Source organism: Xyrauchen texanus, chromosome 2 (assembly GCF_025860055.1).
Source record: "Xyrauchen texanus isolate HMW12.3.18 chromosome 2, RBS_HiC_50CHRs, whole genome shotgun sequence".
Classification (NCBI taxonomy): domain Eukaryota; kingdom Metazoa; phylum Chordata; class Actinopteri; order Cypriniformes; family Catostomidae; genus Xyrauchen; species Xyrauchen texanus.
The window spans coordinates 37329062-37345429 of record NC_068277.1 but is presented as its reverse complement, the minus strand read 5'-3'; the positions used below and the strand labels follow the sequence as shown (position 1 = coordinate 37345429).

The window sequence follows — 16368 nt, the reverse complement described above, 5'->3', positions numbered from 1 at the left end:
ATTATACCCTGCTGCATTATAATTTCTGTTGCATGCATCTGTTAGGGCTGCTCTTCTCCCATCGTAGTGAAGTTTGCAGACACGCAGAAGGATAAAGAACAGAAACGTACTGCTCAGCAGCTGCTGCAACAGATGCAACAGCTCAATGCTGCCTCCATGTGGGGAAACCTTACAGGACTGAACTCACTGGGGCCACAGTACCTTGCAGTGAGTACACACGCCACATCTGCATTATTAACCACACCGTCATGATTTCATGCAACCTGTTGCATCTTAAGTCTGTGCATGCAGAAACTGCGCTACTATAGAGAAGTATATAAAACATGCAAAAAGCACAGAAAATTAAGACCTTCCTGTTTAGGATTTGAGAACTGGGCATAGCTCCAGCCAAACCGTAACTTTTTAATTGCAACATGCAGATGTTAAAGGAGTTCTCCCATCATTTACTCACCCTTATGCCATGCCAGATGTGTATGACTTTTTTCTGCTGAACACAAAGATTTTTGGAAGAATATCTCCGCTCCGTAGGTCCATACAATGCAAGTAAATGTGACCAAAATTGTGAAGCTCCAAAAAGCACATAAATGCTGCATACAAGTAATTCATAATATTGCAGTGGTTTAATCCATGTCTTCTGAAGAGATCTAATCAAATTTAGGTGAGAACAGACAAAAATATAACTCCTTTTCCACTGTTCAACTTGCCATTGCAGTCTCTAGGCATGATCATGATTTCAAGCTCTGTTAAACTTCCTAGGGCTTGACGCATGCGTGGAGCTCTAGGTTAGATGATGCTTGCAAGTGTGATTGAGCTTGAAATCATGATCGCCAAGGATTTATATTCTGGGATGGCATGAGGGTGAGTAAATTAGGACAATTTTTATTTTTGCGTGAACTGTTCCTTTAATGCATTATCATTTGCATCAGTACTGATGCAATGTTTTTTTTTTTTAATTCAGGGTTAAATTTCAGGAGAGGCTTGTTTTACACTGATAAAGAGTCTTGTATAGAGTCTGACTCCTGTTGCTGTGTTTTTTCTGCTGTATTTGAGCACATGGGCTACAGGTCTCTGTTTGGTCATTATTTTAGCTGCCTCTAATTTGGCTCCTCGAAATTCCTCTGGTTATCTGATTGGTTGCTCTAAAGCTCTTTGTGCCAGTTAATTTGTTGGTTACTTGCTTAGGCCATCATAGATGTGGAGCCCTGTTTGAATGTGTTAGTGCTGCTCCATGGGTGTGCTGTGAAAACCTCCTTCTATCTTCTCTCCCCTTACTCTTGTTCCCTTCATAATGTCTTGTATTCCTTGAATGTTTACATTATTTCACTACTTTGTTTCCATATTTACCACTTGTGCTCCTGCTTGTCCTTTAGTTTGCCTTGTTGCCTGATTTATATCTCATCTACTCTCTCTGCTCTATTTCTCTCTCTCTCTCTCTCTCTCTCTCTCTCTCTCTCTCTCCTGAAAATCACAGTCCTGGATGCAGTCCTGACTCTTTCTGTTTTCTGTTTTGATGTAATGTCTAGCTTTATTTGCAGCTTCTACAACAGTCTGCATCCTCTGGAAATGCGCTCAACAATCTCCATCCGATGTCAGGTGAGAGTGTGACAAGCTATGTTCATTCAGCCCTTTTAGAAAGGAAAATGTATAAGTGTTGCATTTTTAAACCTGTCAATCATACAGCATACCCATAAAGTGACCATGGTGGAAAAAATGGTCACTTTTAAGGGATTGCATGTGAATTTTAGGTTGAATGTTTGGTAGATTAATGTGTTGTGCTGTGTGCATGCAGTTAAGTTCGAAAGTCTTATTTATTTTTTTCATTTCAATAATTATTTTTTTCTTTACAAATTTATTATCAGCATAACAAATTGAAAAGTTGAATTTGAGTAAAAAGTAAAAGAGCACGATGTGAGTTTTCCAAAGAGCATCTTTAATGGAAACAAGTAACCTTTCATACAAAGCAGGGTTCCCGTGGGTCCTTAATGTCTTAAATTTGGTTTTCTAAAATGTAAGGTCATAAATGGTCTTAGATGGTATAACAAAAGTCTTTATTATCATTTAAAGAGGTCTAAAATTTTGGGACGGAAAGACAGGAATCGCAATATGGCCTAATTTGATTATTAAACTTCAAAACATTTATATTCAGTTGGTGTGATCTTTAAAAAATGACTTTAGTCCTAAATGTCATTTTAAAAACTCTGCATCAACCCTGCAAATGTACATACATGGTCATTGACACATTTGCTTATTGGATTAGTGATGATAATGGTTTCTTTTATATTTTTCAATGTTTGCTTCCAGGTTTACATTCGATTTTGAGTCCCAGGTTTTCAATGTGAAACCTAGATATCAGAACCCTAGTGTATCAGAATGAGATTTTCTAGCTATCTTCTGAAATCAGTTTTTGTTCTGAAATCCTGATACTATGTAATCGTGTAAGCAGGGTAAGGATTTTTTCAGATGGCCTGGTCGGGCCAGTAGTTTGGATTTTTACTTGACCTGCCAATATTTTCAATGACCTGACCACATAAAATGGAAATTAGTTTAAATCCGCAAAATTTGTAAACACAATATTCACTATATCACAAAAATCCAAATGCTTAAGGTTGTAAGGCATAAAAACACATTTACAAGATAAACATAAAATTTAGTTACAAGACAGTACTGGCCAGATTGGGCAAGTGGCAGTTCAGTTAACTAGGCCAAATTGCTCTCGCACTGGTCTCGGGTCAGTGGGTCCTCCTTATTGTTGAGCCCTGTGTAAGGTATCATTGCATTTGAATATTGTGCTGTGAATCTGTGGATCTGTGGTAGGTCTGAATGCCATTCAGAATCTGGCTGCATTAGCAGCAGCAGCGAGTGCTACGCAGGCAACACCCACAGGTAGCAATGCTCTGACCACCTCCAGCTCCCCCCTCAGCGTCCTCACCAGCTCAGGTACGCCATCCGGACAGCACGCTCAATCTGCCTGGGACGCCTACAAGGGTTTGTCCTGCTTTTTAATCTCCTCCTTTCCAAAAACTTTGCTTTGAATAAGTCTCATCTGTAAAGCATAATAAGCTGTTCTTTGTAAGGTGTCTGGGAACTGTTATTAAAGGAATAGTTCACCCAAAAATGTATATTTTGTCATAATTTTCTCACCCTCTTGTTGTTCCATACCCTATGAGAACTTACTACATGTTAGTGTTGTGTTTAGATCTTAAAATAATTAATTCAATTCCTTGATGATTGCAGTTTTCTTTGGTATTTGGTGTTTTTTTTCCTTGGCGTATTTTCTACTGTAAAAGGAATTAGAGGCTGGACATGTCTAACAGCTAGTCCCTTTAAAAATAGCTAATAGGCTTTAGTTTACATTGCAGCCTGGCTAGGACACACCTTTCCACCGTGCTGAAAACATTAATACATTACCAGCCCACAAACAAACACAGCGCTTCGCGGTTTTTGCTTGCTATGAGACTGGAGCCATTGTGAATGTACATTGCAGATGAAAGATCACAATATTTCAACAGTTTGAATCACAATACACTAAACATAAAGACCACTTACTCATGCTGTACGTTCCAAGATACCTCAAAAATATTAAAACTTTAGCCACTTCATATCAGACTCTCATTCCATTCAGAAGTGATCACTTCTGGAAGCATTCAGGAGTGATATGCTTCGAACACAACCGCAAAAATTGCTGTTATTCTTCCCATTTCAAAATGCAAGCCACGGGCACCCTTAAACAAGGTAGTTTGAGGTAGGGAACATGATTTTTGGGAGGGAAACGAAAATACACCATCTCTGCATATGTATACTTGATAGGCTGTTGACGTGGCAGAGTTAAAACTTAAAAACTTGACTTAACTGTCATCACGCAGTCTTGCATATGTCAGCAGAGAAGTCATATCAGCGAAAGAGTAAGTTATTATATTTTGTTTAAAGAATACAAGGACAAACAATATTTATAAAACAATATGCATGGAAGAATCATTTACCTTCCAGTAACATGCATTAACAAAATAGATGGGGTCTATTTTTATGCATTTCAGGTTGTTTCTCACCAAACCTATTGCATGTCTTCAGAAGACTTGGTATATGACACACAAATTGCATAGACTACATTTATGATATTTATTTGTCCTTTTAAGCTTTAAAATTAAGCACTATAAACTTCAACTGTATTGAAAAGACAAACCATTATATTCATTAAAACATCTCCATTTGTGTTTTAAAGAAGAAGGAAAATTAAATGATTTTGGAACAACATGAGGGTGAGTAAATTATGACAGATTTTCATTTTTGGGGTAACTATTCCTTAATCTAATTTTTGCAAACTCAAAACAACTGTAAGGATTTAAAATAAATGTATCTGTTGCAGGTCGTACACCTTAGATCTTGATGTATCCATTGGTTGCTTCAAGACCATAAAAAGCCTTTATGCGATTTGATGGGTGTCTTGTTAAAGTGTTTGCATGCTGAAAAATATTACCCCTCTCATGGAGGTCTGCTGTTCTGTAACATTTGCTTTACATGGCTGTATGTGTAATGTGAATAGATCTGTGAGACGATCTTAAGACACGCTGGTTCTCGTTGTCTTTCCTTCTCCACAGCAGGCTCTTCTCCCACCTCCAGTAATAGTTCATCTGTAAACCCTATGGCATCTTTAGGTGCTCTTCAGTCTCTTGCTGCGGGTGCTGGAGCAGGTCTCAACATGAGCTCCCTAGCAAGTAAGGAAGCACAACCGTTCATTGCTTTTGCTTCTGTATGAAGTCAAATAGGATGTACATTTCCATATGTTTTTGCCATGACATCTGTCTCTAAATGCTGTTTCTCTGTGTCTTATCAGTTTTTTGTGGCTTCCCTTCTGTTTCTTGTGATCGTGGGTCTGAATGTTGAGCTGTGTTTCTCTGTGTGCAGGCATGGCTGCTCTGAATGGTGGTCTGGGTGGTGGGGGTCTCTCTAATGGCTCTGGAAGTACCATGGAGGCTCTTACTCAGGCAGCCTATTCTGGCATCCAGCAATATGCAGCTGCCGCTCTGCCCAGCCTCTACAGCCAGAGTTTACTGTCCCAGCAGAATGTTAGTGCAGCCGGGAGCCAGAAGGAAGGTGAGTGCTGAATAGTTTAATGGGTCAGCAGATAGATTAGTACAGTTTGCTCTTATACAGAGGCTGACTAAGATCATGTTTCCAGGGTTAGCTCTTATAGGATATGTGTTGGCCCATAATGCTGTTCTAAATGTATGTTTGTGTGTGTATATATGTGTAGTGTTAACACTTTAAGAATTCATTCTTGTTTTAAATATGCTGCAACAGCAAGTCACAATCAGAGCATGGGTAAGAGATTCTTATCACTCTCCACAATGTCCGTTTTTACATTCTGTTAGTTTTAAAAATGAGTGGAGATCCATACCAGCAGCTCTCTGCAAGGGAATATTCAGGGTAAAATGCAACTTAAAGGAATAGTTAAAAAATGAAAGATCTGTCATTATTTACTCATCCTAATATTGTTCTTAGCCTGTATACTGTTCTTTTGTCCATTGAGCACACAAGGTGAATTTTGATGGAGCTCTTTTTCATATTAGACCAGTTCACCGTCACCACATCTGTTCAACTCCAAAATAGACTCGAGACCAGATCAACCAGTTCAATAAAAGGACCATTTTCTTAAATTCTAACTTAAGAAAAAAAGTTACGAATATTTTGCATTCCTGAAAAAACTTATTAAAAGATTTTTTTTCTTTTCTTAAAGGGTTAGTTCACCCAAAAATGAAATGATTCCATAATTTACTCACCCTCAAGCCATCCTACGTGTATATGACTTTCTGCTTTCAGCCATACGTACCACATACTCCAATTATAAAGCTTGGAAGAGCCAGGATATTTTTTTATATAACTCTGAGAAAGTCATATACACCTAGGATTGCTTGAGGGTGAGTAAATTATGGGATAATTTTCATTTTTGGGTGAACTAACCCTTTAAGATTCTCAGAAAAGTTGTAAATAACATATTAAAGTTAGGACAACCTCACAGTTGTCTTAAATCCTTAAAGGTTAGATGTTTAATGGATTTACTGGGTTGTTACAAATGTGTTGTGTTCTATCATATTGAGTCGTATATTGCAATGGGCTGTGAATGTAGAAATGTGATTTTAGACCAAAACGGTTTTGTTTTATTTGTATTTTTCAGCTTGTAAACCATGCAAATGTTATCACAAAATTCAAACAATAAAAGTTGTTTTATAGCTTCTTAATGTGGGAACTAATCATGCTAATTCAAATGGATGCGCTGCATAGCTCTCTCTCATGTTCATGTCTCCGTTGACCACAGCGGAGACAGCCTCCGCCACCCTTTCACATTTACCTGCCTCTTTCTTCCCGACCTGATATAATTATTAAGCTTCCCAAGGATAACTTTTTCTCTGCAGTAATTTCCTCAACAAGAACCTCAAGTGTTCCTATTGAACAAAGATTAATAGATAAATCTATCGTGATGATTTACCAGTGTTGAAGTATTGAATTTGTTGTAGGCAACCCCATGTGCAGGCTGATCTGACAATGTCAAAGCCTGTCTTTTTATTCCTAAAATATTTGAGAACTTAAGAATTGCATTTAGGAACATTCTTACGAACTTCTTATTTATCCTAAGAACTAACTTTCTTAAGAACTTTTTTGTGAATCCTTCCCCTGGTTCTGGATTTCAACTCACACATGATCCAATTTTTCACTAGCTCACTAGAGGGGAAAATTATCTGCAAATGACGGCTTAAATTTCTCACATGAATGTGACTTCAGAAGACTTGGAATATAGCGCATGAGTTGTATAGACTACTGGTTTGGTGCATATTAGTCCTTTTTGGAGCTTGACTGACGTGGTCACTATGAACTGTCTTGGTGTGTAAAAGAGACGCTTGAAATTACTTTTGCTTTCCATGGAAAAATAAAAGCATATGAGTTTGGTACATCATGAGGGTGAGTACATAATGACAATATGTGGGTGAACTATTCATTAATAGGATAATCTGACTGCATCTATGGCAAGCTCTTAATTACCATAGAAAATAATAATTTACAGTCTCTGTGCAAAGTTTTAATTCCAATCTTTCAACGCATGCTATGACCATGTGAAGCCGGTAACATGCTGCACAATGATACCTGAGAAGAATGTGACTTAGCCACCAGTAAAATACTTTTTAATGGTGCAAAACTGCACCTACAGGCGTTGGTGACGTGTAACCAGAGGTTTATGTACCTTGAGAAATAAAAAATAAAAAGTTATATATATATAATATATATTTTTTTTGTAATTTACTGTATCCATTTTTCCTTGAACTATGAATTATTTTCTATGATAACTGATAGGGTTTAAGTTGTATGCAACCCAGAATATTCCTTGAACTGATTTTTATAAATAATTAGATAAGAAGAATGAGGGTTTAGCCTTCATCAAAAACAAGAGGGTGGTGTATGTTTTAATAGTGATCCTTTTTCTCTCATTCTTTCTCTCTTTATGAAGGCCCAGAGGGAGCAAATTTGTTCATCTACCACCTACCACAGGAGTTTGGTGATCAGGATCTGTTACAGATGTTTATGCCTTTTGGTAATGTTATCTCTGCCAAGGTCTTCATCGACAAACAGACCAACCTTAGCAAGTGTTTTGGTAAGTTGAACCCCACTCCAAACCTTGTTAGCTTGTTTAGTATTTTATTTGTTCTGTGCATTGAGTAACTAGAGTCCGGTTCTGTTTTCTTTAAGGCTTTGTAAGTTATGACAATCCAGTTTCGTCCCAGGCGGCTATTCAGTCAATGAACGGTTTTCAGATTGGAATGAAGCGGCTGAAAGTGCAACTTAAACGATCCAAAAATGACAGCAAGCCATACTGAGTGATTTTACTCTCAAATGGACTTGGTTTGAAAATGTTTTTCTGGTAAGTGGAGTGTGACGTTGCAAAATTAGTATGCCCCCACCCCTCCTAATCCTCCTTTCACTTCTCCTGCCTTTCCTACTTCTTCTCTCCCTCTTAACCTTAAAAAGAAAGACAACATGCAATTTGTTAACATTATGAATTTGTTCCAAGGAGAAAATGGGTTCTTTTTCCCCAGATTTATATATGATTGTTTTTTGTTTTTCTTTATTTAACCTAAAATCTTTTCTTTCTTTTTTTGTGCCATATTACAAGTTTGCTGTGTATAAATCTTGCGTCAAAGGATGTTACATAATGAAAGCCAGCCCGTTAGACTGCTTTCAGTCCTTTAGACTGTTGATCACCACGGTCAGGCCCCTGTAGATGTTCTTCTGTGTTTACACTAGACTCTTGTAGTACATTTGGACAGTATAATGCTGATGCCTCCGACAAAGCTGCCTTTTTAGAAAACGAAGGAGGTCTGCTGCATTTGGTGCAAAAGGTAATCAATCACCTGAATATTGTTTTAAGCATCTGGAAGTTCAAGCTTCACTCCACTAGACTGTTTTCATGGATGCCTTTTTTATTTATTTAATTAATTTATTTCACTAATTTATTTATTTATTTTTAATGTATCTGTGTCTTCACAATGAGGGTAATGTAACATTTCTTTAAAGTTGAATGTTCTGCTGGAATGCCTGCAAACAACAGTAATCATGATGATGCATTATGTTTGAATTTATTCTTATTTCACATTTTAAAAACACTAAACACATTTATTATATCATATGTTGATTTTGAGATGGTGGTTAAACATTCAGTATTGGTAGGTCACTCTAGATGCTACACTTACACTCAGGACATTTTCACCATTCTGTCAGACCAAACCTTTTGTCCACTCTTGCCCATTATTCTACTCTTTTAGATTCACCTGGTACATTATCTGATGAATATTGAGAAGAGATGGAGTGCATTTTTCATTTAAATTTTTTTCTTAAAGCCTCAAACTAAATCAACCTTTTTGACCCAATATTTGTAACCTTTGAAAATGCGTTTCCGGCAATTGATTATGAATGACACATTAGCACATATGGTTTTAAACTAGCATTTCGAAAGTTTTTTTGAGCCATCCTCAAAACACACAATCATTAGATGGCTTTTATTTTGGTGGGCATGTGATATTATCCTACGCCTCAATTCAAGAGGTCGGTGTTGAAGCTTTTTAACAATATTTGCATCCTTTGAAAAAAGCGAGCGATTGAGTGAATTTTGAAAAGATATAGCCAAGAACAGAAATGCTTAATTCATGGCCACTTCATTGTCAGAATTATTTCCTAACATTTTAATGAGTGTTCTCAGTGTTGAAGTAATTTCTTGTGCCCTCATAGCTGGTGTATTGAGACTAGCCCTGCAATCCTTAGGTGTTCAATCCAGTTAAAATACAGTGCATTTATGAGTTATTCCATGCAGTTTAAATTAGTTGATGGCAGTAAATAAGTGTTAATCAAATGTTAATGCCAATCGGAGTCCTGCAGGTTCATGAGGTGAGAAGATTGTTTTTATGGATATCGAGAAAACAACATTATCCAGATAGTGTTTATTACTTAACTATTATGCCTTTTCTATTTTTATAGAGGTTTTATAATATTGCCTAAATGATTTCTCTGAATTAAAAAAAAAAAAACTCAAAAGATTCAACACTGTTTTTGTAGAATCCTAATGTGAAGTTTTGTGAATACATTTCACGGATTGTTTAAACAACTGATGTGTGGCCCTTTTCGCTAGCTGTAGTGTATTGTCTGTTTAGTCAAAATTGTATCAAGAACTGTCCAGGCGTAGCTGGGGTGTTTGTGAAAGTCTGAAGCAGATCCACAGTTCAGTTTTAAGTTATTGCTAATTCAATCATTTCATTTTAATGTCTCTAAACTAAGTACGTCATATACATGTGTAGTGAGGAACGCTGAAATGTTTTATCTCAAGTCATTTGTGTTTAATTTCCTCAGAACAGGTTTTGAAATCGGATTTGACCTGAATCCCAATAAGTGAAAATTGTTAGACAAATTTACCTCAGTATTGTTATCACTGTTTGACACACTTGTATTATCAATTGTACTTTTTATTTTCATTCATGCATTGCAAATAAGCCCATTTTGTTATCCTCACTTTCTATTCTTTCACAAAGTATGGACACACTTCTCGATAATAAGATCTGCTTCCTCACTGGGATTTTGGGTACTATTGCGATATGCCAGTCTGTATGCCTTTTTAAGTTTGGTACATACGATTTTACAGAAGCTTTGGACTGAACCCAGGTGTTAAGCCCCCCTTGAAATGTTTAGATGCTAGTACGGGGAACGGCCAGTCCCTGATTTGTGCCTCTGTTAACATAAATACGATATACATGCATTATAAACTGTTGGGGGGGACATGGGATGCCCTTGCACCACTGATCACCATTTTGAAAAATCCAAAGATTTGTGTGAACTTGTTATAGGCTGGGATTTTTGTTTGTTAGGCAGAATCTCTTCATAGTCTTGTTACATTTTAACAAGAGCAGAATGACAATCTGCTGATATGTGCGCCTTAAAAGAGCTCACTTAGTAGTTTTGTGCCAAACACATCAAGTCTTACATTACTGTACACATTTAATAATACTCTGCTCACTTTGTCACATCATGCTTATCCAGTTCTTGTCCTTCAGAGTTAAATTTACTTCAATTGTAACCATTTGTATAACCTGTGGGCGGGTGTTTTGTGTGAGTAATTGCTCTAAATATGCATTATTCCGTAGTCCCACACAATTCAAAGTTGAAGCACAAAATAAAATGACTCCTTGAAAGAGCTGAAGCACAATTTTCTTTTTCTGTTTCTCTTTTTTGTTTAGTTTTTTACCCTTGATCACAAATTAAAATGTGGCAGTGTGGTGTTTAACATTTAAGGAGCGTAATGTGTTTACTTTCAAATGAGATGTTGCTGATAACTTTGCTGTCGAGGAATCGTCATCTGTGGAACGTCAGCTGTTGTTCTAGCTGTAGTAGGCAGACTGTGTTGTCTCTTGGTGTTTAATGTTATTCCCCTTTGTTCACTATTGTTGGCATGTTGCTTACCCTTCCCTCTTTATTCCCACTTTTTTTCATTGTTTCCTGTGTTGCATTCAACGTTATGTGTTTAGATGATGTGTGCACCCCCTGGCAAAAATAATCATTCATGAGTTTCTTTTTCATCCCCTCTCCTTTTTCCGTTGTGCTTTAACCTAGGTTTGTTATTCGTTCTTTGTTTTATTCTAGATATCTTCGTGCCCGTTTGTCATCGTTTGCCTAGCATGTCGATGTGGCGTCAAAAGTTCATCGTCCAGTCCATTGTCCTCTTCGCTTCTCTGACGCTTGAAATTTCACACTTGACCTTTTTTGTTAACTTTTGACGCTTGTTGATTACTTATGTTTGTTTCTTTGTGTGATGTTAATTTCTGTCATTTGTGCTGCCAATTGGGAGCGTTAGAAAGACTGCTAACAAGTGTAAAGTTTCGTGAAAATGTTCTGAGCAAAGAGTCTTTTGATGTTCTAGTTCTAGTTTTTCTAGAACGTTCAAACATAACCACTAGATTTTTGCAGAAGCTTTTAATTTTCATAGTTAAATTTCTCAATTCCTTTATAAATTTTTATTGTTTTAAAGCAGTCTTCCTAGCGCTTCAAATTGTACTCCTTTTTTGATTTTGTTGGCTTTTCAAAGCAGCCATTCAAGTTTATAAAATCACTTTAGTGTGTTCAAGTGTGGGTGTTTCCCTTTCTTTCTCACGTGTTCTAAACCTCTTAGAGGATGTTTATCGTCACATTTTGCTGACATTGAGGATAAACTTTGTAATTTTGTGTTAGGTTAGTTTGCATAATGTAATTTTTGGGAGTTTCTATTAACAGAGTGACATTACAATAGACACTTTAATTGCCTTTTTTGTGTGTCGAGCCAACACGGGCACATTTCCTTATTGTGTGAAAATCAGGATTAGTCTGAAATTATAATAAAAATGCAGAGAATGAGCAGTTCAATTTCTTGTCACAGGTAAATAGTAAGCATGCATGTGTTTTTTTTTTTTTTGTGTGTTTTTTTAAATATATATAGAAGTGCACTGAAATCCTCAGCAAAATGTGATTTAGTTCTGTTTCAAAAAGTCAAGATAAATAAAGAGGTGCCAAAAGTTTTGCATGCTGCTGTTGGTTACATTTTCAGTATGTTTCAGATCATGCTTAAAACCCCGGCTACAATAATATTGGTCTAAGTTTAATGTGATTTAGTATGGTTTAAAGTGAGCTTTTAAAGATATATTAATGTTATAAGAATAGAAGTGGTTTACAAATGAGTCCCATCTTTGATTTAAATATAAATGATCGTGCCTACTGCAGCAAAAACATATGCTCTTAAGATGTATTGTTCAGTTAATGGGGATTTGTTACAGCCGAACAGGAAGTCTATTTTACACATGGCTTGCAAGCATTCTTTTGCATTTTTCCCCTCCTTCTGACATCTGTATACAAGTTGTGACAACTGCAGCTTAGCCCCACCTAAAGCCTTTAGTTTGGTATCCATCATGTGCATGTCTCCATGCATGAAGAGCTAAATTTGAGATTGTTTTTTTCCCCCATGTCCCCTTTATCTTTTTTTCTTTTTTTAATGCTGACACTTATATAAATTGGGGTTGAGGTGGTTGACATTTTCTGTCTAGATTTTATGCTGCTGTTTTGTGAGTTTAATTGTACTCTTGAGAATATTTCCTGTGGGATGTTTGTCATTATTGGTACAGAGTGATTGTATTTAGATTTGTACAGATTTTTTTTTTTCTACTTCAAATGTTCTGTTTCACATTGTAAATCCCAATAAGTAGAGCATGTTGTAGACCGTAACACAATCACCAAACATCAGCCTGTACAAAATAGCCAAAAAATAAACTACACAAAACAGCCTTTAACTGAAATAAAAGATTATTTTAAAGGATTTTTTTTTTTTTGTGCGTGTGTGTGTGTTTGGTTTTCATTGGAAGTATAGAGAGTGCAGAATTAGATGCAAAGATGTCTGAAACCATGTGCTCTGAATGTTTCCTGTTGGTTTATTTCAAGTGTGTGTTATGAGGTTGGTTGAGGATTTCACACTATGGTCTCTAGAGAAATATAGCCAAGTGGACACCCATGAAGCAGTCTAGTAGTTTTAGTTTATGTACGATTAAACTGTTTGAAAAGATTTACATGCATTGTGTCTGAATTTATTTTCTAGATTTGTAGAACATGTTTTGAGATTTGTTTTTCAACCTGCCAATTCATTTAATCCCCTCATTCCTTGGTCTGCTGACACATTAATGTTTCTCTAATTATAAATCAGGCTACTTCATAAAAGTTGAACTTTGTGCAGCAGTCCAGGTGCAATTTGAGAAACTTAACAACTGTACAATATGTGTACTCTAATAACAAGTTTGTTCATATTATTGAATATTCTGCACATTTCTACTCATTGTAGAGTCTTTAAATTATTGTGTACTGTATTACCATGCAAGTTCAAAATTCATGGAAATGAATGATGTTTAGTATTACAAGTGAAGTGTATTTTTTATATACCGGTATATATTATATATAGGTTTTCCAGTTAACCAAATACATGAAAAGAACCACATAAACCAATCCTTTTAAAGCACAGTTGTTTAATGTTGCAAGCTTTACTGATCGTTACTTGCATACAGAGAAGTGGGTGCAGTTGAACCAATATGGCGTACTCTCGATACATACAATAAACCACTTTATCTCTGTTTGCCATTTATCATCTATGGGCTGCAATGAAGCAAATAAACCATCTATACATCAACATGGCTTGTTCTTTAGCTTATCTAAAAAAATAATTTGATATAATATAGGTGTCATCTTAAATAGTGCATACTGCAAGTCTAGGGACACATCAGTATCTCTTAAATTGGAACTAACTCAAAAACCAATGAAGACCTTGAAAACCATCTGTGCATCAGTCCTGCCACTGACTGGTAAGGGTCAGAGTTTACTAATGTTTTTAGATTGGCCATCCACAGGTGCACTGCAGAGGGGAGGCACATGGTTGTACTTGGGGGTGATGTTCATGCGGACAGATATTGTATATAGATCCTGGAAGACAATACGGTGCAGGTTTGAGCTGTCCCTCTGGAGATCTTCAAGACTTTTCTCACTTCTCACAGTGCCACCACTCTTTCCAGAAAAGTCCACATTCTCAGGGTATTGAGCATCACCTGAGTATCAAGATGACAAGATAAATAGCTACTTTTATTAAATCATGCAATTCATACTCTTAGTTGTCAGTGAATTGACTTCAGGTGTTGTTGATAAAGGTTCAGGTATCCTTGATAAACGATTAAAGTTCCACAGTCATTGCCATCAAGTAGCAACACAACACAGAAACCTCTATATTAATTTATCTAAAGAATTACCTGGTAGAACAGATATATAGCCATCAGTAGACAACAGGCGAATAGGCAGCCACTGCTCACAGCCCTCCAGAGACCTCTTACAGGCAAAGCGATGGAGATCTCCCAGTGCTGGAAATCGGCAGATTCGTCCAAGGTCGTAGAACTGAGGTGGAGCTATCCACATTTCCCTTGATTTATAGCTGTGCAGCACCTCTGAGGGAGTAGACCACTGCAAGATGGAGCGGATGTGTTATTTCCCTACAGACAAGCATCAGTTTTACAATGGCGAAGGCTTGCGTAACATCACTTATGGCTAGAAGGTGCAGGTAGGTGTAGCTGCAGCCTGGAGATGTCCAAAAGAGGTTCGCGCCAACTCCAAAAGGGGGTGTCACTTCCACACATGGTTAAGATTAGAAAAGGGGTTAAGTTAGGGGCTCTGTATGTCTTTGCTGGTGGTTCGGAGCTCTGCGCGTCAGCTATATCCTTCTCAAAAGGGACAGAAACTCCAAAATAGAGTGGGGTAAATCCTGAAGGGGTAGAGTTACTTCAAAACGGGGTTGGGCCAACTCCAAAAGAGGGCAATATTTCCACACACTGTAGGGGTTAGGGCAGGGGTGGGGAACCCAGCTCCTGGAGGGCCACTGTCCTGCAGAGTTTAGCTCCAACCCTAATCAAACACACCTGCCCTTACATTTTTCAAGTAATCAAGACCACGAGTAGTTTCCTCAGGTTTGTCTGATTAGGGTGCACAGACCGATTGGAAGTGTGTGTTGGTTAGAATTTTTCCCGCAATTTTTATAACATGGACATGTTATATTATGGTTGTCTAGTAATATTATGTTAATTTATTTTGTTCAATTGTTAAAAATATGGACTCATCCTTGGTTGGCATTAAAATAATACCGGCTTTTATTGTACTTCTTGTACACCAACAGGCACTGTATTAAGCAGCACATAAACCTTTTAAATGAATAATGTTTCGGATTGTTCTGTGTAAAATTCAAGCATCCGTCACATTTCGTCTGCAAACATCGCGTGATCTTCCGTGACTGGTGCAACCGGCAAATCTCGCGGATTGGTAAATCGAGATGTTCAAGTCGAAAACACGCCTAAGGGATGGGCGATACCGTATCAAAAATAATTTATATGAAAACAAATCTCACCTTAAAGTGCACAATTTCTTTCTCGTCTTCAAGAGTATGCGGTGTGTCCAGCAGGCAGCAGATGTAAAAGGCGGTGTCATACCTCCGTTGTTTGTCGTACACGCCTGTGGGGGTCAGCCAGTTGCCCCACTCGCGCAGAGCCCAGATGTTGGGCAGACACTGCAGCTCCTTGCACATCTTAATAAAATTCGCCGAGTTATCAATAACCAGAGACCTCCACCTAGACAGCACGTCTTCGTCCCACGGTCCGCTCAGTCTGGTCAGGGTGGGTTGGGTGTCCCAGTCATTTTCCTCAGTTGTGTGCACATGGATAGTGTTTTCCTCGTGTTTGGGAACAACCAGGAGCACACCGGACTCCTCAAACGTCTCTCTCACAGCACATATCCTGAAGGCCACATCTCCCGGTAAAGGAGAGCCCAGTTTAGCTCTGTCAGTGGCAAAAATGGGTGGCCTGGTCTCTGGCGGCTGTCTCACAACTCCGATCCCGTAGTTGGGCGCTTTGGTGAAGGATTTAAAGATATCCTGCCATTCGCTGGAGAAATCGGAGGAATCCACCAGCCCCCCGGGGAACACGTAGGCATTGGGCATAAACCCGCTCTTACCGCTTCGTTTCAGCAGAAGCACGCGATAATCAAAGGCAGATTTGTCCGGTAGATCAGTTTGGGTTGGTGCAGTGAATGTGTCCACACCTGCTCTGAGAGAGTCCACACTTTGAGTGTGTCTCATCCCGGCCGCGAGGATCACCGTCGCCGCCTCCCGCCAGTGTTTTAACGCCGTGTTCATCGTGATCCTTGCTTACATGCTCATCGTTACATGCACTTTGTACGGCAATTTTCGACTTTCGACTGCTCATCTAATCATAACAGGAGGTGAAGGACAACACAGAA

At 37.9% G+C, this 16368-nt stretch overlaps 2 protein-coding genes across 12 annotated transcripts in view; one reads left to right on the top strand and one right to left on the bottom strand.

Annotated features, from left to right (window-relative positions):
• The window catches only part of celf1 (cugbp, Elav-like family member 1), a 43922-nt gene extending 32604 nt beyond the window's left edge, over positions 1-11318 (top strand). For 3 of the 11 annotated variants that reach the window (XM_052141724.1, XM_052141732.1, XM_052141761.1), the window contains 8 exons: positions 46-207; positions 1524-1593; positions 2815-2985; positions 4596-4712; positions 4903-5091; positions 5299-5319; positions 7499-7642; positions 7738-9576. In XM_052141724.1, coding sequence (XP_051997684.1) covers positions 46-207; positions 1524-1593; positions 2815-2985; positions 4596-4712; positions 4903-5091; positions 5299-5319; positions 7499-7642; positions 7738-7865 — 1002 coding nt within the window. In that variant the 3' untranslated portion in view covers positions 7866-9576. Of the gene's footprint in view, positions 1-45; positions 208-1523; positions 1594-2814; positions 2986-4595; positions 4713-4902; positions 5092-5298; positions 5320-7498; positions 7643-7737; positions 9577-11172 lie in introns of those variants that run through there. The other 8 variants (XM_052141748.1, XM_052141771.1, XM_052141769.1 and 5 more) reach the window with 5 other exon arrangements.
• Positions 11172-16368, bottom strand: nudt19 (nudix (nucleoside diphosphate linked moiety X)-type motif 19). The gene is made up of 3 exons (XM_052141795.1): positions 15482-16368; positions 14340-14547; positions 11172-14141 (listed from the first exon to the last, which is right to left on the bottom strand). Exons 1-3 carry the CDS (start codon positions 16262-16264, stop codon positions 13909-13911), a joined length of 1224 nt encoding a protein of 407 aa, XP_051997755.1. The 5' UTR covers positions 16265-16368; the 3' UTR covers positions 11172-13908.